Source organism: Pipistrellus hanaki (assembly GCF_964339955.1).
Source record: "Pipistrellus hanaki genome assembly, chromosome: 7".
Lineage (NCBI taxonomy): Eukaryota > Metazoa > Chordata > Mammalia > Chiroptera > Vespertilionidae > Pipistrellus > Pipistrellus hanaki.
In genome coordinates, this window is record NC_140509.1 from 55305248 (window position 1) to 55330108 (window position 24861).

Consider the following 24861-nt stretch of genomic DNA (forward strand, 5'->3'; position numbering starts at 1 on the left):
ATACTGGAACTGAGTAACTCTGCTTTCTCTGTCATTTTTAACATGGCATTGCTAACACACCGAGTGGTGCTTGACACACAGCAGGTGCTTAATAAATGTTGAAAGACCAATAAGTCTTCAAGCAGAAGACTTGTCCCTTTTCTGTTCTTTTCATGCCCCAAAGCCTTGCTCTTCAAAAAGCAGTCTGAGGACCAGCCCCTTTGACATCACCTGGGAGCTGTCATAAATGCAGAGTCTCAGGCCCCGCCTGCTGAATCAGAATCTGCCTTTTGACAGGATCTTCAGATGATTTGTGTGTGCATTGAATTTTGAGAAGTACTGCTCTAAAGCACAACTTCAGTCTCAGCAAAACTTCGGGAGCCTTTCCTGCTCTTGTAATACTTCCCTCCCTCTCAGTTCATTAGGCTCCAGGTCCCTTTTTTCATCATACTCGGTTACGTATTCCGCTTGCCATCTCTAGGGGAGTTCTCTGTGTTGCCTATTTTATTTAAATATGTCTCCATTCTTCATGATTTTTTGAAATTGGCTAGAATTATTCAAAATTTTGATGTCAGCATTTTATTTTTAGAAAGCCTTTCATTTATTTTAAAAGTACATTTTTAGTAGTTTAGGCTATAGGTGTTTTTTTCTGAACCTTTTGAAAATTTTGATATGCCATTTCATATCATTCCCTGCCAAGCTCTTATGAACTTGAATATAGCATTTATCCCTTAAATATCCATTTCATAAGAAATAGGTTTAGAGTTAAATTCATTCGTCAGAGAGAAGGCAGCTCAGGATTCTTTCAGATTCTCTACTCATAGTGGATGAATGTTCTAGCAAAAAATCTATATGATTGAAATTCCCTACCTCACTCTGTGATCATGTAGTGCAGTGTTTCCCAAAGTGTGGGACGGTACCTCCAGGGGTACAGGAAGAGTTTGGTGGGGGTACGCATAGCACTGGAGTTTGGTGGGGGTATGCACTGCACCATGCTTAGCTGTGCCTAATTCTACGTTCTCATGAGTACGAGGGGTACTCAGTGTTACGAAAATTATAGAAGGGGTACACATATGTCAAAAGTTTGGGAAACACCGACGTAGTGAATACTTACAATTAGAGGTTAACACAGCTTATATCAGTTTCTGAGGGAACTTGTTTAGGACTATCCATTCACTTAATGACTTTGCTAAACTCTTTTAAATGAACTGTACACACAGACCCGTACATATAGAGCAGAATAGAAAAAGTAATCTAACTCTCAGATAACTATGTGCAAGAGAATCCTGGTTGTGGGACTTGAGTCAAGGCCCAGCTCCTCACCGGTGGCAGAGTAATTCTGTATCAGATGTTGCTGTTAGAATTCAGCACAGGCCCTAGGGAGGGTATACAGCAGCTCACCCAGTCTGGTGGAGTAACCCTAATTTTTTCATCTAAAAGTAAGTACATCAGAGCATCTTAACTCTCAGATATGTTTATGGATTTTCATAGATCTGTGACACATTTGAAACAAGAAAGGGGTTAGGACAAGAACTGGCATGTTGAAGACTCACTGTGCCAAAAGCTTCACAAACATATTTTTAAAAAGAAAAAGAAATTAATTTGGACATATGAGACAGCATCTTACTATGGGCTGTTCAGTTCCTTTTATCCAGTGAATTGTAGAAAACCATCATCTACATCTGGGTCCATCTTGTCTTGTTTTTTATTTTATAGTTATACTCACTGGTGGACACCAGAGGTAATAAAACATCTGCCACTGCCTTATGATGAAGGTAGGTACACTGTTTCTCTTTTAGTTTTTATACTAATGTATTTTGGAATTATTCCTAAATGAGCTCAAAGAATTAAATTCTTTGCATATAATTTCTTATTAGGAAGCAATGCATGTCTATTCAGTATCATATGTTGCTGTTAGAATAGATAAGCTAAAATATCCTGAGATCTCAGCTTTTTGAAAGACAGGGATGTTTTATATTTCTTGTCTCTAAGAAGGGCTAAGTCTTGTATGTATTGTATCTTTTTATTAGTTACGTCCCTCAAATATTTACAAGATATATTAGTTTGTTGTTTTAAATGACTATATTTCTAGATATTTGGGGAGAATGAGGAGGAAGTGAAGACCATTCATAAGGAGAAATAAAAAACTTTTTCTATATCTAAGCAGTGAAAAAAGGTACAAGTATGTGTATAAAAGTACATTTTGGTCACTAAAGTTTACATTTTATTAATTTGTCAGAAATGCAGGAACATTTTTGTGTTAAAAGAATACCCTCAAATGTACAGTACTTTAGGGTAATGTTTCCAAATTTAAATAATTGCCCAGTTTTAAATAGGATTTAATCCTGGCTCTGACTGAGTCCCCTGACTTTGGGTAAGCCCGTTTTCTTACTAAGTGGGATCTGCTGCCTGCCTGGAACTCTCTAGTTGAAGTCTCCATCTAGTCACGGTCAACCATTCCTATTTTGGGTGGTGAAGGCCACGAAGTAAGAAGATTGAAAATGATTTTTAGTTCTTAATACATCATTCATTGATTTTTAAATTATTTGTAACCCTGAAATTTTGGGTAAAATCCTAACTCATTGCCATGAAGGCTTGGTTAGAACAATGGAAAGGACGTGAACAGTCTAACTAACATTGGTCATAAACATCCCTCTTTTGTATGACAGGATCTGAAATGTAAAGGAAAATTAAGTGAAATAACTACATGATTATTACGTAGAAGGCAGAGGGTATATATTTAAGGACAAAAAATAATTTAGAAAGCTGAGTAACTTAGCTTCTAAAATAACTGCCTCCTTCCACCCTGAATCCCAAAGGCCCTCCTGCCTCCTTGTCCCACTCAGCTTTGCCTTGTCTGTTCTGTGCCCATATCACTCCTCTTCCCAGGGTGTGCATGCCAGAGGCAGGAGCTGAGCTTTGTTCCGTGCACTCTCTGTGAACACTGTTGATACTACAGAAATGTTTGCTACGTGTAATCTAAGGGCTTCTGGAGTAACAGGCAGTGTCTCTCTTAGTTATCTGTGCTGCAAACTTTAAGAAGTTGATAGTGAAGAAATTTCACAAACACGAAGAAGAGATTGACATCCACAATGAGTTCTTCCGACCATACGAGCTGAGTAGCTTTGAAGATACCTTTTGCTTGGCTATGACCAGTTCAGCACGGTATGTTGTGAGTACTCTGACACCGTAAGGATTTGGGGAGTATACTTTCCCTAGTTTATATAGATGTGTCTTACTTTGCCAGAAATCTGTTTTGCAAGCCTTCTAATAGGTGGCTGTTCAGCCTCTGAATACCTCCCTTGATTGGGAGCCAACTACTTCAGGAGGCAGTCCCTTCTATTATTAGAAATCTGGGTTTAACTTCTTCCCTTGGATAAATTGAAATCTTTCTCCCATTGGTCCTAGTTCGTCATTTGAAATAAATTCAATTTTTAAACGTGAACATCGAAATTGAGAGCGAACATAATTAGTGGAAAAGCATAGTCTCTGGTACTAGAAAGGGCAGGGTATGAATCTAGATCAGCCACTGCCTACCTGTGTTACTTTAAGGAAATTGTTCAACGTATATAAGTCTCAGTTCCATCATTTCATATCTATAGGGATGCACAAATATATGAAAAACATGGCACCAAGTAGACTATGAAAAGGATGCGTGTTTACAGTACGAGAGCTAAAACCAGAAGGCAAGGTGTCACCTTGCTCTGCCTCAGCTGGGAGCATGAGTGTTGGGTTACTCTAATTTTTCACTGTCTGAGTATGCGTATGTCTGGGTGTGGTCATGAAAGCTATGAGTGTTGATTTGGGGGTTACAAATCAGTTCTAGTTAGTAAGCAAATTCTCAGATATGGAGCCGACAAATGAGGATCAACTGTATATGTTCAAAAGAAAAAAAAAATATTAAACCATGTAAATTTTTAAAAACATTATCAAACTGTTTGAGAGACATTTTGAGTCAGATTCAAGATTACTTTCTTTCAAAAAATGTAATACTGAGTCACACTTGGCGTAGCATCCTTGCCAATAACGGTTGCCTTTCTGGCATGTAGTGAGGAATGGGGTCCGGCTTCAGCGCTAATAGGTAGGCCTTGCATACACACGGAGGAACCAGCTTTAGCTTCGTAGTAGGTGGTAAATTAAAAGTTTCTATTTAAAGTGTTCCAATGGTGTTTTAATGAATTAATCTTAGCCTAATGAGGTAGCTGTTGATACTTAATTCATACCACTGTGTTTTTCATCATTATGTTAGTCTCCTTATGTGGGATAGTGTAATAAAAACGTTGTCCATAAAACTGAGTGGCTTAGTGTTTTATCATTGGTTTTTATGAGTTTAATCATGATCCATAACCAGAAGGTATACATCTAAACAGTAAGTTAGATATCAACTCTGTCCCAGTAAAAAAAATCTTAAAATCATCACCACTGGGCCTCATAATCATAAAGAAAATTCACAGTGAAGACTGATACCATTGAAGTTACCAAGTGCCATTAGTTCATGGGGTTTTATGACCCAGATCACCTAAGCTCCTTTGAACATTTGCCTCAGAATATATAGGGGTAGGCAAAAGTAGGTTTACATTTATAATACAAATAAATACCATAATTAATAAATATTAGCACAAGAATAAACTGTTTTGTGTACTCACAACTGTAAACCTACTTTTGCCCCACTCCTGTATGTGGCTCCAAGGTCTAAGAAGGAATAGTATAAAAATGTGAATTGAATGGAAGCCATCCTTATCTGGATGTATGGTGATTTGTATGGAATTTTCTTCCCCTTTCTTCAGGGACTTTATGCCGAAGACTGTTGGCATTGATCCAAGTCCATTTACTGTGCGTAAACCAGATGAAACTGGAAAATCAGTATTGGGGTAAGATTTGCATATAGAATGAAATTTTAAAAATTCATGTAAAATAATATAGCACTTGCAATATAATTTCCACAAAAACTAATAACTTGACATAGTTTGGGACACAGTCCATTTATTGCATCTATACAGGTAGTTCATTTATGGCACTGGGATCACTAAAGTGTTCAACATGGAAAGTAGAACTTATGGAAATTTTAGCAATGTGGTACACTTCATTATTTTAAATTAGGAATATCACAGATGGCATAAAGACAGGTAGCAGATATTGTGTGTTATGTCCTATAAGAACTCAGCATCTTTTATTTCTCTCAACATAAAGTACTTAGGTAAAATTTTATAGTCATAGTATTTGTTTTAGTTTTATTCATAGTATTTGTTTTTGTTTACATCCTGAAGAAGCATTAAAACAAATATGCTCAGATATTAATAGATTTTTTGTGTATTACTGTAGCACTGTTTTAGGGAAAGCAGTTTTTTTTTTTTTTTTTTAATATCCAGTTACATAGGGAAGAAGACAAATCATGTTTACATCTTCATGCATAGAGACGGGAGTGAAATGTGTGTGTTCTGGCATAAGAATCTCTGGCATAAGACTCCCATGGACCTGAGTGATCCTGGTGATAAGGTTTTCTCATGACCCTGACCAGAAACCCTGGCCAGACTGTAGATACTGAATTCTAATTGTATTTAGGTGTGTGCATGGGGTCCTAATTGGATTTTAGCGGCATGTGATTTACAAAATTGGAGATATATTAGTATTTTCCATACACACTATTTCTGTGGCTTAAAATAAGTGACTTTAAATAGCTACGTGTTAAACCGTGGGCCAGATGCTAAGGCATTTAAAAGAAAGGATGTCCTCAGGAATTTAGAATTCAAGGACTTCCTGGCACAAATACATAAATGATCAGCTGTATGAGTGTATGGCACAGAAGTGCTAGCAACTTTAACTTGTAGTTGCAGAAAGTCAGAAACTAATTTTTCTATAATATCTAACCCGTGGCCTCGAACATTTCAGAATATTATGGTATTTTAAGTCCCTTGTATATAATTTTTTCAAAGAGTGAAATATTAAGCATTTTTCATAACAGCCAAGATATTATTATAAAACATTTTTTTGAATTAAAACAATATTCTTAACAATTCTCAAATTTGGAAGTAGCCAAAACCAGTTTGGCTCAGTGGTAGAGCGTCAGGCTGTGGACTGAAAGGTCCCAGGTTCAATTCCGGTCAGGGGCATGTACATTGGTTGCAGGCACATCCCCTGTAGGGGGTGTGCAGGAGGCAGCTGGTTGATGTTTCTCTCTCATCAACGTTTCTATCTCTCTATCTCTCTCCCTTCCTCTCTATAAAATATCAATAAAATATATTAAAAAAAATTGGAAGTAAAATAAAAACTTTTATGTGTCAGTTTTTCTGTCCCCCCCAATCTATTTCCTATTAGAAGGGATGTTTAGCAAATATAAGTATTTACTAATAACACAATAAACGTTAAAATTTCATTTATGCTCATCAGTTATTCATATTCTCAAATAGTTAGCTGATATTGTGATTGAGAAAAATCATAGGAGGGAAGGAAATATACATGGATTTGGCTTTTGACCTTTTCTTGAAGCTTTTATAAATTATAGGTAATATTTCTAATATCTCAAAACATATAGCCTATTTTTGTACCATAAACTTCAAATATATTGATTTCAGTAACTGAAGGAAGGCACAATAACCAAGTGACCAAGAGACTTTTCTGCACAGGTTTGCACACACGAACTGTGTCTCTTCCCCGCCCCCCCTCCCCCCCCCGAATTTATAACAGGATTGAAATTCATAGAGGGCCTGTACTTGCACATGGTAAAACATTAAAGTTTTCCCTTCACCACAACTTGAACTCAGAAACTAGTTTCTTAGTCATTTTCTTATGCTTCCCCAGGACCAAGGTTTGGGACAGAGTGATGCACAGTGAATGTTGAGGGTTCTGTTTAAAGATGCTCACCTTCTTCTTTATCATTTCAAAGAAACAAAAGCAATAGAGAAGAAGCTGTATTACAGCGGAAGACAGCGGCCAGCGCCCCGCCTCCCCCCAGCGAGGAGGCTGTGTCCAGCAGCTCTGATGACGACTCTGGGACCGACCGGGAGGAGGAGGGCTCCGTGTCTCAGCGCTCCACGCCAGTAAAGATGACCGACACGGGGGACAGTGCCAAAGCGGCCGAGGTGCGGGGAGAGGAGCGCGTGTGGTCCAGCGTGGGGCACTGGGGAATGATCTCTAAGTTCCACCCTCAGTAAAAAGGCTGAGAGCGGGGAAATGTCACATTATCTCACTCACACCATTGAAATGAGACCATGTGTCATGAGTGGCGTTGGAGGCACTGCGGAGATAAAGACATCCAGCATAGACAGACAAAATGAAAGTGGCTTCATTTTGCAATAAAATCAGTGCTTTTGCTCCCAGAGGTAACAGTGAAATGCTTATGACCTCAGAGTTTTTAAGAGAATCCTGTGCCTCTTTGGGCAGCCCAGCCACTCGCGGTCATTCACTCCCTTGCTCAGCACACTGTTGGAATGCAGGGTTTGGGCCTGGGCCTCCCCTCTCTGCGTAGCCCCAGTAGACAGTTCATCCTGCTCAATTTGGTATCACCAATATAGTAAGGCAAAATAAAAGTAAGCAACAACAAAAAACTAAATCTAGTTTTGGAGAAAATTTGATTTCTAGACATAGCCAGAAGTCATTAGAGGTCAATATAACCAAGTGTGATAATACCAGGACTGAATCTGTTATCCTAGTAGTTGGCAAACTAAAAATGACTGGGCAAGTCCAGCCCACTGTCTGTTTTTGTAAATAAAGTTTTATTGGAGTTGGCAAACTACAAACAATTGGTCAAGTTCATCCCACTGTCTGTTTTTGTAAATAAATTTTACTGCATTGAACCATGCCTACTTGCTTCTATGTTATCTGTAACAGCAGAGGTGAGTGAGGGGTAGCTGTAGAAATGGTATGACCCCAAAACCATAAAAATATTTACTATCTGGCCATTTGCAGAAATTTTTGCTAACTCCTGTATTATAAAAATGCCACTAATAATTACTGAGCAGGTTTTTTTTTGAACCCTAAAACAAACTTTTTTTTTTATTGTAAATAAAAACAGATTAAAAAAATTAACTGAGATTTTAATGAATAGATTAAAGAAACATTGTGATTTCTTTAGTAGGAAAATTCACAGGGTTTTTTTAATCTTTGGAAATAATTTATATTCTAGATGTCTAAAATTTTTCCTGGTCCTTTTTTTTTAACCGCAGAATGTGGTCCAGCCCATGAAAGAGGTATATGGAATTAGCCTCTTTGATGGTATCTCAGAGGAAGATCTCTCCATTTATTCAAGGTAAACTACTTCCATGTAGAGATTGAGAAAAAAATGCAAATGTATTACTACAATAACATATCTAGTATAACTTTAAAAAATTAATATAGTACAGAAGGAAATGAATTCCATCTGGAAAATAGTAATAGCATTTAGTAGGTCAGATTCAGAAACACTGATTTATATTTGAGATAGGAGCCTACTGCCTGAGATAAAAATTTATGATGAGTACATGTATTTTCACTGCCCACCTATAAGCTGTAAACTGAAGTACAAACACAGTTCTACAGAAAAAAATCCTCAAGGTTAGGTACTAAATAAACCTGGGATATTGCCGATTGAGGACCTCGCAGTCACTTTAGCTCTGGACTGCTGGTGGGGAGGGCGTCTGAGGAGGAAAAGGAAGCAAGGATATAAGGTTGCCAATTCGGGATGTTATAACCCTTTGGTGGGCAGGTCTGGCTGAAGGGAGAGGATCCCCCAAAAGGCATTCCGTGAAATTACGTACATAATTTTGCACATAAGTGTGTTTTTCTGAGAAGATTCGTAGTTATGAGATTCTCAAAAGAATCCTTCACCTGGAAATCCTTAGGAAGCTGATGGGTCCAATGTAAACACTCCTCAGCCTAATACATGGCATTGAGAAGACTTGTTTTTTTCACTGTTTCAGTGGAATTTTATTAGTAGTTATCATGTCAAAATTCACATGTACAGGATCTATAGGTCTGTCTGAGAAAATTCTAAAGCATATGTAATTAGATTTTAACAGTAAGAAGAACATATATCTCATTAGAGTACAGCCCTTAAAAAGTGAAGGATAATAGAGAATTAAGTATAGTTCTGTCAATCTAGAAATGAACTCTGCATGCACAGTGCCTCTTAAAACAAAGTTCTGTGAAAGTATAACATATTTCTATGGATCTGAATTTCAGTGGCAAATGATATTAGCTTCTAAACATCTGACACTAAAGGAATTTCCAATCAAAACACAAGCACAGTGGCTTTCATTAAATATAGAGCTAAGATATCTCATATAAGTTGGACATATGTAAATTCTGTAATATGTATGAGCACTGACCTTGCATTCTTTTTTAAGGAGGGTGTTGCATTTATAGAATCCATCATACCAGATATTGTCAGCTTGTTCCTTCAAGCTAGTAAGACCTGCTGTATAACATGTAAAATACAAAAATGCACAGCATTTCTTGACTGCAAAGTCACTGGTGTGACTGCAACGCTGTCTTACCAGAGGCAAGTTGAGTCATTCAGGACTCAGCCACACCCTCCTCACCCCGACACAGACATGCAGTTGCTTATTTCTCATGTTGTCAGCTGAACTGTTTCCCGGTTGAAGTGGGCCTTTGTCTGGAGCACGGCTGGAAGGATGCATTGTCTGGGGTTAGTGATGACTATGGCTTTGCCTAGTGCAGAGAGTGTGAGTGTACATGTCAAGGACTGAAATGTTGGCTCATGTGAATTAAGCAAAAAGTGTCTCTTGCTTCTAGGCATGACTTTCTCCTGCAGCCTTTGTAGCTCAGATTCCCCGGAGGCCCACTTGTAGTTCTCCCTGCCGGGGAGTGAGATCCAGCCTTGTTCAGCCACAACACCCCTGGGAAACAGTCTCAGAAGGTGCCAGGGCAGGCCTGCAGGAAGGGTAACTGCAGGAGGGAAGGAGCCCATGTTCTGGAATAAGAGTCTGCGCTTGGTATTCTGAAGTTCAACACCTCCTCCTTTGAGGGGTATAGCACTTCCCAGTGTTTTACTTGTTCTTTAGACAGCTCTGTAGCAGACTGAAAAGATGTTACTATCCCTCTAGAGGCCGAGGGCACAGGAAGAGCCGTTCAGTGGCTTCTCCAGAAGACCTGGCCTTTGCTTCTGTGTGTCTGTGATCTTAGTCTGTGCTGTTCTCTTCATTCTCGTGATCATATCAGCTGCCTTTACTTATGATGTGGGGTCCTGGGGCTTTTCCTACCTCCTCTGACCCAGGGAGCAGCGCTTCCGGGCAGGGCAAGAGCCCATGGATTCTGCCCTGTATTGTGAGGTGTTCTGCACCCCGTGGGCTTGATTCACTGCTGTTCTGCCCCCAGTCGGCTTGACTCACCAGTCTGTGCATGTAAAGATGGTGCGGTCACCTGGCTTGCCTATCAGAGCCTCCACCTGGGCTACCACAGGACATTGTGGGGAGGGCAGCGATGCAGCCAGAACTGGCTTCTGCGGCCTGCCTTCCTGCTTCCTGCTCTCCTGCCTCTTCTTCTCATGTTGACCCTCAACCATCTTCAGACTCCTGAAGATCTCTCCGTTTTATAGTTTTGTTCTGATGACCGAGCCCTATTCTTTGCATCTTTTCTGATATCTTTGGTTTGCTATTTCAACCAGATTCAGAAGTTTACTGACTTCCTCAAAGCCTCAGACCCTTGCCAAATATTTTTTTTTTAAAATTCTGACCATGATCATGCACATAATTTGCTAAGTTTAAAGTTCTGTACAAATATTAAAAGCTATGTGGCATTCTTTTTTTAAAAAACGCATCCAAGATGTTCACTTGGTAAAATTATAAAGTTGGATAAAAGTAAGCTATTTAAAAGTTTTTCAGTAGCCCATGATTTAATGATTTAATAATTGCTAGTTTCTACAGCACTTTGCTTGACCTTTTAAAAAGCTACTTAAAAAAATAAATTATAACAGTATCCTTAGTCATCAAAAGAAAACATTTCAAATAGTAGAAAAGTGAAAGGGAATCAGCCCGGTAATCCTGCCCTGTAACCTCCTCCCTGTAACCTGCCGTGTAACCACATGAGGCAAAACCGCAGGCCACACTTCAGACAGGTATGCTTTTTTTTAATTTAATTTTATTTTTTTAATATATTTTATTGATTTTTTACAGAGAGGAAGAGAGAGGGATAGAGAGTTGGAAACATCGATGAGAGAGAATCATCGATTAGCTGCCTCTTGCACACCCCCTACTGGGGATGTGCCCGCAACCAAAGTAATGCACTTGACCGGAACCGAACCTGGGACCTTTCAGTCCGCAGGCCGATGCTCTATCCATTGAGTCAAACCGGTTTCGGCCAGACAAGTCTGCTTTTGAGAAATAGCTGGCGGCCCGCTGCCATAGAGGTGTCTTCTCACCCGTCCGGCTGAGACCCCGGCGATTCCCTGTGGCTCTCAGCTTTAAGACTGGCTGAGTGCTGCCCCAGTCTTCCCTCAGGAGGGGTGGTATACAATGGCGGTCAGTTGCTGGTCTCCTCAGTCCTCTCCAGCTGTGTTAAAAGTACTCTTCGCAGTAACTGGGGTATACTTGGTGATTCCTGTGGTCCTGAGGAAACGGTCCAGATCCTGAGCTCTCAGCAGCGTCTCTGCTGCAGGAGATGGATCCCCAGCCTGATCCTGCTGTGTCCTTGTCATTTTTCTCCCCCACCCCCCTCGTTTCCCCATGTTTCCTGCCACAGTCACCGCAGGTATGAGAGGCCCTGAGAGATCAGCTGTTTAGCTTCAGAAACAATTGGTTCCATTTAAAAAAAAATCATGTTTAAATAAATAGAAATGCAATGTAGTACACATTTCTTATCATTCTTACATCTATGGTTCTGATATATTTTAAGCATAATTTCTCTTCCTTCTCACAGACCCATTCTAAAATCAGGCAACCATTTATGAGTCTGAAATAAGCACACTGTTGTCATTTGAAAGCTCATCCCATGATTTACTGAATGCATTGCCAATCATTTCTTCTCCAGCTCACTGCTTATCCATTGTAATTTGTAGATTTGTGCAGCTGGGTCAGAGTCAACATCAGCAGGACAAGAGCAGCCAGCAGCTCTGTTCCAGGTGCCCAGATGGAGTTATAAAATTGTGAGTACCAGATTAGACCTTTAAAAATACTCATATTCATACCATTCACAGTGCTTTTCTTCTAAGAGTTTGTAAGAAGAACATTATCTTGTCACCATGTTAGTATAAGCATAAACATCTCGCAGAAAACTGGGTAGCTGTGGGGGCGGAGAAAAGATGGCAGCCTCGACTTAAAGTGCACCCCTTGGAGGTGAGATCGGAGTTGAAGGAGGCATCTCTCCATGAACTCTGCTCTCCGCTGGGGAGAGGTGAGATGACAAAGCAGCTCTGACCCATAAAGCAGGCTCTTCACGTTCGATGCTAGACAGGGGTGCCCTTCTCTTCTAACTGTAGGTCCTCGCCAGTTCTGATAACTTACACCTGTAAGTTTAACAGGTGTTTAGTAAATTCTTAAACAGAACTAGTTTCATATCCTGAATCACAGCATCACAGATCTACCACTTGTTGTTTCGTTGTTGTGTTTTCTTTTACCTTGAGCAGACAACACGTCATGTGTAGGCCAGTTTCCTCATCTGCAAAGTGGGGTACCGGTAATAATCACACCTGCTTTGTAGGTGGGCTTAATGAAAGCATACCAAGCACTTAGCACACTGTCTGGACAAAGTTCTCAGTAAGTACTGACCATCGCCTCATCATTCCCTGCCTGTTGGCACCGGACAAAGCAAAGGTTGTGGCCGGAGAGGCTCTCTGATGTCACATGCTCAGTTGAGGTCTTCCTGAGAATGGGTCCGTACTGGGATTAGTATGTGCGAGGTGTTCAGATCAGTGCCTGGCATATAGTTAACATTTAGTAAAGACAATCTTCCCCTTTCTTGACCAACTTCGTCAGCTCACTAAATTATGTCCCAGATAGGAACTGCCTGACTTCACTGTGTCCTACATCCGTGTGTTTCTGATTGAGAGTGGGGTGGCTGTTATCGTCATCCAGGCAGAGGCTGCTGCCTGAGAGAGCAGCGGCTGGGAGGAGTTTGGAGATGCGAGGGGTTCGGGGATGTTTAGGAGGTGAAATGGACAGGACGTGGATACTGACTGGTCATGGAGGAGGAGGGCCGGATCAAGGATGCCCCTTAGGAGGTTTGGTTTGTGTAACAGGTTTCATTCATTTATTTATTCATTTAGCAAATAGGTATTGAGTATACCTGTGTTAGGATCATTCAAAGCTGCCATTTACCAAGGTAAGAAGCACAACAGAAGGATCCAGTCTGTCTTTAAAGTAACATCGAAGTGGACTGTGTGGGAAGCAGTTGACCCAGCTGACCTGGAACTCGGAGAGAGCCTTCTGGGGATGTAAAGGCACCTGGGCGACCATTGAAGCTACTGGCTAAGGATGAGACCACCTCAGAACGAGAGTAGAGTGAGAAAAGAACTACAGCTGAGTCTTGAGGGATCTACTAGCCGAGACAGAGACCTGTAAGGGAGGCAGAGCTGGCGGGGGAAGGAGAACCATGGCGGTGTTTTACCACGACCTTCAAAACGGCTGCTCATCCCTTTTTTCTCTCCCTGTTACTATTATTTATTTATTTTTAATTTGTCTCCTCTTTCCTCCATTGACCTCTGCCCGGCCACTCCCATCCGCCAGCACATGCCCTCATCCTGTGTCCATTGGTTATGCTCATATGCATGCACACCAGTCCTTTGGTTGATCTCTTATCCCCTTCCCTCCCCTTCCTTCCCTCTGAGGTTTGACACTAATTTTTTCCCCTTTTTTAAACATACAGACTCCAGTTAACTTAGAGACAGTTTTTCTTTCTTACTTCTAACTAGCATGTGGAAGTGTGGGCTCCCATATGAATTGAAACATATGTGGCCAAAGAAGGAAAGTATTTAAATGTGTTAGTAAAATAAGAGACTCTGTTAACCAAATTGTGTTATACAAATTGATTATTCCATTAAAATAATACAGCACAATTTAGGAGGAGAGGATGAAATGGATATAGCATACAAAATAAAAGAAAAGTCCTTTCCCCTGTTCTCTTTAACATAGGAGCTAATTTGATCTGTAAGTGAGCTTCCAGTTATTAATTTTAAATTCTTTTAAAACATTTTGTACTTGTTTTCTGAGTTCTAACACATGTGGAAACTATGTACTAGTAGATGTAGGTTTTCTTAATTTTCCCAGTTACTTGCTAAAGAATCTAACACGAATGTGTTTTTGCACAGTATCAGCAACAGGATAACACAGAGCCCGGTAGGCTCGGCATTATGTTGTCATGGTAACTGCTCAAGAGTGTTGTTGCTGTGTGTGTGCATGGGTGTACACTTTAAACTGAAACTGTAACTTAGATCTTAAAATGTCAACTAGTAATTCTTAGATTTCTAAAGCTATGACAAAACCCAGAGAATGAAGATTTATGAGATAATCGGAACTCTCATCTTGTTATGTGTTAAGTTCTACTAGATTTTAAAATGGTAATAAGTTTATTTTAAGTTTATATACCTACTAGATGCCCGGTGCATGAGATTCGTGCACTCGAGGGGTCCCTCTTTCTGGCCTGCACCCTCTCATAGTCTGGGAGCCCTCAGGGGATGTCAGTCGGACATCCTTAGCACTGCCACCGCTGCACTTGCCAGCCGAGAGCCCAGCTTCGTAAAGTATATCTGTGTTTTCCGATGGCTTTAGGCTCCATAGCAGGGGTCTCCTAAGACCATCGGAAAACACAGATATTTACATTACGATTCATTAACCGTAGCAAAATTACAGTTATGAAATAGCATTGAAAATAATTTTATGGTTGGGGGTCACCACAACATGAGGAACTATATTAAAGGGTCGAGGCATTAGAAAGGTTGAGAACCACTGCCCTGCTGTCTTCTGATAAAAGAAAAAAAAAAAAAAAAGCACACCAAGTTTTCAACTCCCCCCGCCCTTTTTATTTATTTATTTTTCTTTATTGATTAAGGTGTTACACATGTGTCCTTATCCTCCCATTGCTCCCCACCCTCCTGGTGTCTGTGTCCATTGGTTAGGCTTATATGCATGCATACAAGTCCTTTGGTTGATCTAGCTTTTTTTCCTTTTCTCTGTTCTGCTCCACTTGCACCTACGAGCAAGTGCAGAGTGGGAAGGCCCGAGTGGAAGGGCTTGCTGTGCAGGTCAGGCGGGACCAGCCTGTGCTCATTCTACACGCCTACCAGTTCGCGGGGAGTTTAGGACCAAGCAACACATGCCAATCAGTGTAGGTTAAAAAGAACATGAGCACGTATATTATTAGTGCCTGCTATTCTGGTGGCTCACCTTTTCCAGGAATATGTCTCACTCATTTAGAAATTATCTCCAAGAAATGGTTCAAAATGTGACAAGTAGAGTTTGGATAAGTGCTGTCTAACTCAGGATTTTTCCAATGCAGGCTGAGGTGAAATGTAATCTAAGGTAAACAAGTGTGTTTTAGGACTGAACATTGAATTTATTGCCTAAATACACCTTACAGCGTGAATGCCCTGGGGACGGGCTCTGGCTGGGAAGGGTGTCTGAGGCAGTGACTGTGTTAACTCCAGGCAGTTAGCACACATGGCTGAGGTGAGTGTGACGCCGGGGTCCTGATGAGCTCCACTTTGCTTACTTGTCATGAAAGCGTTTTCAACAATGTGCCCCCCAAATCCAAGTCACTGTGGGGCTCCCCCATCCCCCCATTGATTTCACCTAATCCCTCTGCAGACAACGCTCTGGTCTCTGTGCTGCAGGCGGAATCATTTCTACCCTAATGGGTACATCTTGTTATCTTGTCTTTCCCAGACACCAGGGAGTACAGTCTTTAAAGGTTTAAGGACTAGAGCAGTTGGGAGGCCATGATCAATAATTAATCTGCTAATTCCCCCCACAGGCGGGAGCTGATAGGTGGCAGTCCTCAGCCCAAGTAGGCGGTGACCCCTGCCCTCACCTCGGAAATTACCTCAACAGTCATCGTCTCTCTTTTCATTCTGGCCTTTACTTTCCTTCTCTTTCTTCTTAACCCGCTCTGGCTTTTCCATGTTATCTTCTCTATTTCTGAATTAGCTTGTTCTGTCTCATTCCTGCTCCCCTCATTCATTTCTTTTACTTTTATTTCTCTTTCCTTCCTTCTCCTCACCATCCTCTCTCCATTCCCTCTAGGAAGTGTTTTTTTGTTTGTTTGTTTTTTGAAATATAGTAATCTCTCCAAAACACAAGTTTCCTTCCTACAATATATTCTGGGACATTGCTTTTCAGGCTGTAATTCTTAATTCATTAGTGGGTCATGAAGTTAACTTAGAAGGCCTCCACACAGTGCAGTGAGGTAAAATGGACTGAATCTAGTCGAAAGTTCCAGTATGTGGCATGCAGTACGGTTAAGCCTTATTTCATGAAATTTTGTTTCTGTGCATAAATGTAGCTTCGTCAATACACGCAAATAACTAGGTGCATGCCGATTTGTCATGGGAAGTGGAATTCTTACTTTGGGTGACTGTCACAGGTTGGATTTATATGAATGCATCTTTTCTGGACCCACACGAATTTTAAAACTTAGGGTCTGTTCCTGGCATCTAGGCACTTAATGCATGCTTGTTGATTGAATGAAAGTACGTGTGAGTGATTCCTATGGAAAATAATTAGAAAAGGAGAAGATAGGTCAGCAAGAGGGCAGAGAAACGAGCAAGGTCTCTATGGGATATCTGCGGTGGGTGAAATAAATGTAGGCCTTAGAAAATACACTCATTACTTAGAATGAACTGAGAGCTGGGATGAGCATGCCCAGAGTGTAGGTAGCAGGAAGCTATAGCTTAAAGTCAAAATGAAAAAAGCTATTCTGTAAAGTGAATGCTGCTTTGTTTGAATATGGTCTACGATAGCATCTGCACACTATGTTATACAAGGTAAATTTAGTGAATCTGTGAATTTGTTGAAACTTTTAGGGAGTGCTATCCTGAAAGGCTTCTAGCCTATACGTAATAGTAAATGTATATTTAATTGTAGGTACTTGTGTTATTAATTGAAAGGATCTAAAATGACTTTCATATATATTTTTTTAACTTCATGTACAACCTGTTTTATTTTGGAGACTACAAAGCATACCCTTTATGGAAGCTGTCACAGGCTCACAGAAGGTCTTAGGTTCCTCCTTCCTCGAACATGGGCCTTCGTTGTTGTTGTTTCAGGAACATAGATCTCTGTAAGGTAAGATGTACTTGCCTTACTGGTAAGACACTAAAAGCATTAAGTGACAGATAGCTATTGCGTGCTCCTCACTCTGTGCCAGGCTAAGTGCTCCAAGACATGGTTGGATGAGATGAAGCTCCTGCCTCTGAGGGTATCCATTGTTGGGCTTCCATTGGCATTATTCCAGGTGGTGGGGAGATGGGAAGGTGTGAGCAGAGCAGGCCTTGGGACTGCGGGAAGAATGCAAATCAGACAGAGACTCCTGGGCAGGGGTGAATCCTAAGGGGAAGATGAAGTTATCTGGTTGAAGAAGGCCAGGAAGGCACCACTTGGAGACCCATACCTAAGCCTGTGTTTCTGACACCAGAGGTAATCAAGGAGGAGGCGAGAGACGTAGGCAGGTAGAACAGGCTCAGGAGGAGGTGCTAAGCGAGAGAGAGTGACCATTATTTTATTAAAAGCCTGTTTTAATCAGGGGAGTGAGAGGCTTATATTTGCATTTTAGAAAGGTCACTCTGGAAATAGCATGGAGAACCGATTGGAGGCAGGGAGGTAAACAACATATCTGTAGGAAACGGGGCAAAGTGATTGAAGTACTGTTGACAGTTAAAGTAAAGAAAGGGGCTACGTATTTTGTAAATGTAGACCCTGTAGGGCTTGGTGGAACTTGGTGATAGATTGTGTGTGAAGAATATGTGAGAGGCAGGAGTTTTTTAGCTTGCTTAACTAGATATGATGATGGGTCACCAGGACTGGAAATACATGACAAACCAAATTTGGAGGCTCATGTGTTTTTTTGTGTATTTTTTGTTTTTTTGTTTTGTGTGTGTGTGACGATTATAGGACATCCAGCATGACTTTCTGGAGTTAAAGAGGTTTTAGATTAAGCAGATTCAATAATTTAGTTTTATTCTGCTCTTGATTTAAAAAGCAAGAAAGTGGAATTTCTTAACTTTCTCTAAAGGGGGTCGAGGTTAAATAGATTATTATAGGTGCTTTGAAATTTCCTGGAGATTCATGGTCAGTTTAAAGAGGAAAACAATCCTGTAATTACTGATAAGAAGAATTTATTATGGTTTTAAGGGTATTTTTAGCACATGGAACACTCTTATTTTTTGTATGAGCAAGCCGGCTAAGCCTGTGGGAACAGATCTGGATAGCTGATACAGCATGTGAGGGGTATTACTTGCTGGTTTTCTTAGCTCTGTATACGAGAAACACATTTTGTAACTGTTTAACCTTTTGATATTTTGTTACTTTACCAAACCATCATCCATTTATGTATGGAAGGTGAGTGGGAAGATTTGGGGCAGATAGAATGATTATAGAGGCTGTGCTATGTCACCATGGCTTCCTGACAAGCATTGGCACAATGAAGTTGTGTGTCCAGGTATATTTTCTTTGCCCTTGTTTTCTTTGAGAAGTCTTACAGTTAAGATAGATTTTGGTGGAAATAAAGAAAAAGACATTTCAATCTTATATTTAAATGTAGCTTTCCCATTTATGTGTGACTCAAAACCCCTTGGGGCTTGTAAACATGATTTTGGAAATAAAATACAAATCCCAGTAAGTCCTAATTGTGTTTAAAATTCACCAGTCGTCTTTTGCCCTAGCCTGTTTGGCTCAGTGGATAGAGCATTGACCTGTGGACTGAAGGGTCCCAGGTTCGATTCCAGTCAAAGGCACATGCCTGGGTTGTGGGCTCGATCCCCAATAGGGGGCATAAGGAGGCAGCCGAATCAAGGATTCTTTCTCATCATTGATGTTTCTATCTCTCTTTCCCTCTCTCTTCCTCTCTGAAATCAATAAAAATATACTTTAAGTAAGTAAATAAAATTCACTAATAGTCTTTTAATGTTGTATAATTTTTCATGTTTAATATTGTAATATTGCTATTTACTTTCCATAGGGTCTTATGAAAAAAAAATTGAGAAATACTACTGTGGAAATTAATTGCATTGTATTCAAATTAAAAGGCTGCTCATATTATATAAACATCTTTCATCCCTCCCAATTTTATAGAAATGGAAAATTCTTGATTAGAACCCACTCTGTGGTATTTTAAATTTAAAACAAATAGAGCCGGGACCGGTTTGGCTCAGTGGATAGAGCGTCGGCCTGCGGACTGAAAGGTCCCGGGTTCGATTCTGGTCAAGGGCATGTACCTTGGTTGCGGGCACATCCCCTGCGGGGGGTGTGCAAGAGGCGGCTGGTCGATGTTTCTCTCATCGACGTTTCTAACTCTCTGTCCCTCTCAATTCCTCTCTGTGTAAAATCAATAAAATATATTTTAAAAAATTTATAAAATAAATAGAAGAAGACCAAGGCTTTGTTTCCCTAGGCCATAGCACAATACCAGGTACACAGTAAGCATTAAATAAATTACAAATGAGTAATATTTAAAATTCAATATTTTACCTCTTTGGAGGAATGTTGTGCAAAATTAAGTATGAAGGAGAAAAAGAGAAATGCCAGGGTTAACAGACTGAAGCAAATGGCAAGGCAAATGATAAATGTTTATAAGTTTTTTTTTCTCACTGTAGTTTATTTTCAGTTGTAAATGTAACAACTCAGAGTTCTTGGCAGGTATCTCAGGATTTTTTAATTGACCAATTATTGCTGTCCTTATTAGTTAACTAGAGGCCCTGTGCATGGATTCATGCACCAGTGGGGTCTCTCGCCTTGGCCTGCAGACATCCCCTGAGTGGTCCCAGATTGTGAGAGGGTACAGGCCAGGCTGAGGGACCCCACTGGTGCATGATTGGAACTGGGGAGGGATTTCGGAAGGGCTCCAGGGCATGTCCAGCCTATCTCGCCCAGTCCTGATCAGCCGGACCCCAGTAGCAAGCTAACCTACCGGTCAGAGCGTCTGCCCCTGGTGGTCAGTGCCCATCATAGCAACTGGTCCAAAGATTGAATGAATGGTCAGACACTTATTGTTAGGCTTTTATTACATAGGATTATACATTATATTAGTAGGATAGGCTAAAATATGATCATGATTTTTAAAGTTATACATAATTTTTTCCTGCTTTTTTTTTTTTTTTAGATATAATTGACATAACATGTAAATTTAAGGTGTACAATGCAATGATTTGATATCCTATATAATAAAAGGGTAATATGCAAAATGACCGTAACGGAGGAATGACCAGTCTCTATGACACGTACTGACCTTCAGGGGGCAGACACTCAACGCAGGTGCTGCTCCCTAGTGGTCAATGTGCTCCCACAGGGGGAGCTCCGCTTAGCCACAAGCTGGCTGACAGCTGTGAGTGCAGCAGCAGTGGCGGGAGCCTCTCCTGCTTCATCCGCAGCGCTAAGGATGTCCGACTGTGGGAGGGTGCAGGCCGGGCTGAGGGCCCTCCCTGCCTCCGAGTGCATGAATTTCCATGCACCCGGTCTCTAGTATTATATACTGCCAAATGATTACCATAAGAAGATTAATCAGTATCTCCATCCCCTCACATTGTGTGTGTGTGTGGGCGGGGGGGGGGGGGGAGCGGGTTTGAGAACTTTTAAAATCTACTCACTTAGCAAATTTCTATGATTAACTAGTCACCATGCTGGATGTTACATCCTCAGAACTTATTTATTTTACTACTATAGAGGCCCAATGTATGAAATTCATGCAAGGGGCTTGGCCCTTGCAGCCCTGGCTGCCTCGGCTGGTCCTCATAGCCCTGGCTGGCCCTCACAGTCCCAGCTTCGTCCAGAAGGTTGTCCAGATGGTCATCCACAATGTCATTTGGATGGTCCTTCTGTTGTTTGGTCTAATTAGCATATTAGCTCTTTATTATACCGGATAACTGGAAGTTTGTACCCTTTGACCACCTCACCCTCACCCATTTTCCCTGTCTCCTACCCCTGCCTCTGGCAGTCAACAGCCTGTTCTCTGTTTCTGTTAGTTTGGGTTTTTGTGTTGTTTTATTTCCACATAATAGTGAGATCATACAGTATTTGTCTTTCTCTGTCTGACTTATTTCATTTAGCACAATGCTCTCAAGGTCCATCCAGGTTGTTGTAAATGGCAAGGTTTTCTTCTTTTTTGTGGCTGAGTAATAAAAAAATCACATCTTCTTTATCCATTTATTCATCTATAGACACTTAGGTTGCTTCCATATCTTGGCTACTATAAATAATGCTACAACGAACATGGGGTACATATATCTTTTCAAGTTAGTGTGTTTTTTTGGTTTTTTTTGGTTAAGTTCCCAGAATTGGGATTGCTGAATCATATGATAATTCTATTTTTAGTTTCTTATAAGTACCGCGCGCTAACCGATTGCGCCACTGGAGCTCCTATTTTTAGTTTCTTGAGGAACCTTTATACTGTTTTCCATAGTGGCTGTACCCGTTTACATTCCCACCAACAGTGTACAGGGTTTTCTTTTCTCTATATCCTGATCAGTACTTGTTCTCTCTCTCTCTCTCTCTCTCTCTCTCTCTCTCTTTCTAATAGCTTATTCGGATAATTGTTAGATGATATCTCATGGTTGTTTTGATTTGCGTTTCCCTGATGATTAGTGATGTTGAGCACCTTTTCATGTTCCTATTAACCATTTATATGTCTTATTTGGAAAAATTTCTATTCAAGTTCTTTTCAATTTTAAATTGGATTATTTGTTGTTTTGCTGTTGAGTTTTTTGTGTGTTCTCTTGGTTGCCTTTTCATTTTGTTGGTCATTTCTTTTGCTGCATGGAAGCCTTTTAATTTGATGTTGTCTCATTTGTTTATTTTTGCTTTTATTGCTTGTGCTTTGGTATTATATCCATAAATTCATTGCCAAGACCAGTTTCCAGGAGCTTTTCCCTTATGTCTTCTTTAAGTTTATGATTTCACATCTTACATTTAAGTCTTTAGTCTATTTTAGTTTAATTTTTGTGTGTGGTGTAAGTTTAGGGTCTGTTTTCATTCTTTTACATGTGATTGTCTAGTTTTCCCAGTAATGTAACTGGCTCTTGGAGTCCCTTGAACAACATACCTAGAATTAAAACTCTGATTTCCTGATTTTCACTTGCCTGTTGTTTCCAAATACAAGAAGCTCTAATAATTTTGCTTTATTTTTATATGTAATTTACTCTTGAAATCTTATAATAAAAAAAATTATGGCAGTTTGACCTCAGTTGCAAAGAATGAACATTTTTACATTTTTAAAAATCTTCCTCTCAAGCCCACTTCTCATTAGCTTGCAAAACATTCTGTAAGGTGGTTTACATCCATTAGTGAAGGGTCATCGTGTCTATTCTGTGTGCGTGATGTCACCAAAACACAATTAAGCCCAAAAATACCTGAATAAAATGTATCTTTTTCTGATCTAGAAAAAAAGAGGGATTGAGACTATCCTGATATTTTTAACCTTTTTTATTTTGTTACTTATAATTATTAGAATTCATTACATAATGTCAAAATAAATTCATTACATAATGTCAGATAGTGCTTTTTAAGCATTGTACATCAAAGGAATACTTTTCGAAAATAAAACTCTTTTATGTTTGTTTCAAAAGATGAATAGCTAAATTGGTAGTTTCTTTATCATGTGGTTAGAAAACAGGAGAGTAGGTGGACTAACACAGTTAGTGTGTTTGGATACATTCAATTTTAATAATAGAATAGAGCTAGGAAAAACATTCTGATAATCTCAGAAGCATCAGTAAATATTTAACAGATAGAAAAAGTTATTTAGCAGAGAGCTAAAATGGTATTTTAGGTATCTTTTGGGGAACTCTAAAAAGAATTATATTTGAAGTTTCTTGGACTAGTAACTTTATCCCATACTCATGTTTTCAACTCATTATTATTATTATTGGCTCAAATATTTTGTGTTTACTTGTCTTGAACAGTTTTAACACAGTAGATAATACTCTTCTCAATTTTCTCCTGCTGAAACAAAATCAATTATTGGTGTGTTTATAGATCTTGTTGATGATATAATTAAATTGAATGTATTGTTTACTAGTTTAAATTTATTATTTCCTTTTAGCTTTTAATTTTTTATTTTATTTTTTACATCTGGAATCTTGGGTGTTTCTCAACAGTCTCATAATAAGTACATCAATTGGTATCATCTGGATTTTTCGTATACATCTTTCTTCCCAAAGCCTGCCTATAATGGCTTTAGAGATAACAAACATACTTGTGTAGAGCGGGGTTGGATATTGTTCTGTTCTCAGAATATCCTATTAGCATGCATTAGCCCCTGTCAGGACCATGAACACGGAGAACTGGGAAATGCCTTAAGATCTTTGGATTTAGTCCTCTGATTTTTCTAGGAAAATAAAGCCTGGAATAGGTCAGCAGCTCCATCAGAGTTATAAAACCTTTAAATGATAAAGCTAGGACTCAAATTCATTTCTTTGAGTCTTAAACACTAAGTCCCATAACATGCGATCCCTGAGCCAGGCAGCTGGGATTTCCCCAACCCATACTGCTTTGGGGTGCAGCTAACACCGGGGGAGCCTCCCACAGGGGCATGGATAGTAACAAACAGTGACAGCTAGCAGATTGTCACCAAAGGAAGAAAAAGGGGAAAGATAAGCATCAAGTAGTGAGTTTGAAAGTATGGTCTGCAAACTCCTGGGGGCTTTGAGACCCTTTCAGTGGGCAATCATTATCTTCACAGCTACACACTTGAGAGAGAGAGAGAGAGAGAGAGAGAGAGAAAAGAAGAGGGGGGGAGGGGTGGGGAGGGGAGAGGAGGGGAGGGGCGGAGGGAGACAGGTTAGCCACTTACACTTAAGTCTTTGATGAAGCAGCAAAAATTAAGTATCAACTCTCGATTGCATGTCTTTTTAGTATTCATTGTGACAAAACAGGAAACATACATAAAATGCTCTCATTGATGGTTGTCTCAAGGAAAAGACTTGTAAGATTGTCGAAGTTGTGAGCTGGACTCGCTGCTTTTATCGTGGAACACCAATTGAAGTAATGGTGACAGACAAGCTGTGGCTCTTCATACTTAGGTATTTGGCAGACAATTTCTTTAAAAATTAACAAAATAAGCCTTTATTGTAAGAAAACCGATTGAGTTTTTGTCAAAAATGATAAACCAAAATAAAAATTTTATAAAACTTCATCATGAACACCACTTGAAAGTTTTTCTGATGTGATTGGTGGCAATTTTAATAAGTATGATTTTCAAAATCCTATATTAAAAAGCCTAATATGCTAAGTGTCCAGGTGTCCAGTCAGCTGTTCAACCAATCAAAGCATAATATGCTAATGATATGTTAAGGCCACTCAACCGCTTGCTATGATATGCACTGACCAACAGGGGGCAGATGCTCCAACCAGTAAGTTGGCTTGCTGCTGGGATCTGGCCAATTGGGACTGAGCAAGATGGGCTGGACAGACCCAGGAGCCCTCCAAAGCCCCTCCCTGGCTGGCCAACCTCCTGCGTTCTTCCCTGGCCCCCATTGTGCACCAGTGGGGTCACTTGGCCTGGCCTGCACCCTCTCACAATCTAGGATGTTGGAAAGCCAGTTTTGGCCTGACAGCAGAACAGCTGGTCAATATGATGCCCACTGACCACCAGGGGACAGAAGATCAATGTAGGAGCTGCCCCCTGGTGGTCAGTGCGCACCCACAGCGAAGGTGGTGGGAGCCTCTCGCACCTCCACAGCAGCGCTACCTCCCCCTCCCCCCACCCAGTGCACAAATGTTGTGTACCAGGCCTGAGGTGTCTAGACAATAG

General features: G+C 40.3%; 1 protein-coding gene across 1 annotated transcript in view; it reads left to right on the forward strand.

The window, feature by feature from the left end:
* FIG4 (FIG4 phosphoinositide 5-phosphatase) overlaps window positions 1–24861 on the forward strand; it is a 79866-nt gene that overhangs the window by 46421 nt on the left and 8584 nt on the right. The window contains exons 17-22 of the mRNA XM_084889872.1: window positions 1696–1754; window positions 2997–3144; window positions 4767–4850; window positions 6863–7058; window positions 8142–8224; window positions 11969–12055. Of these exons, the coding sequence (XP_084745998.1) occupies window positions 1696–1754; window positions 2997–3144; window positions 4767–4850; window positions 6863–7058; window positions 8142–8224; window positions 11969–12055 (657 nt within the window). The remainder of the gene's footprint in view (window positions 1–1695; window positions 1755–2996; window positions 3145–4766; window positions 4851–6862; window positions 7059–8141; window positions 8225–11968; window positions 12056–24861) is intronic.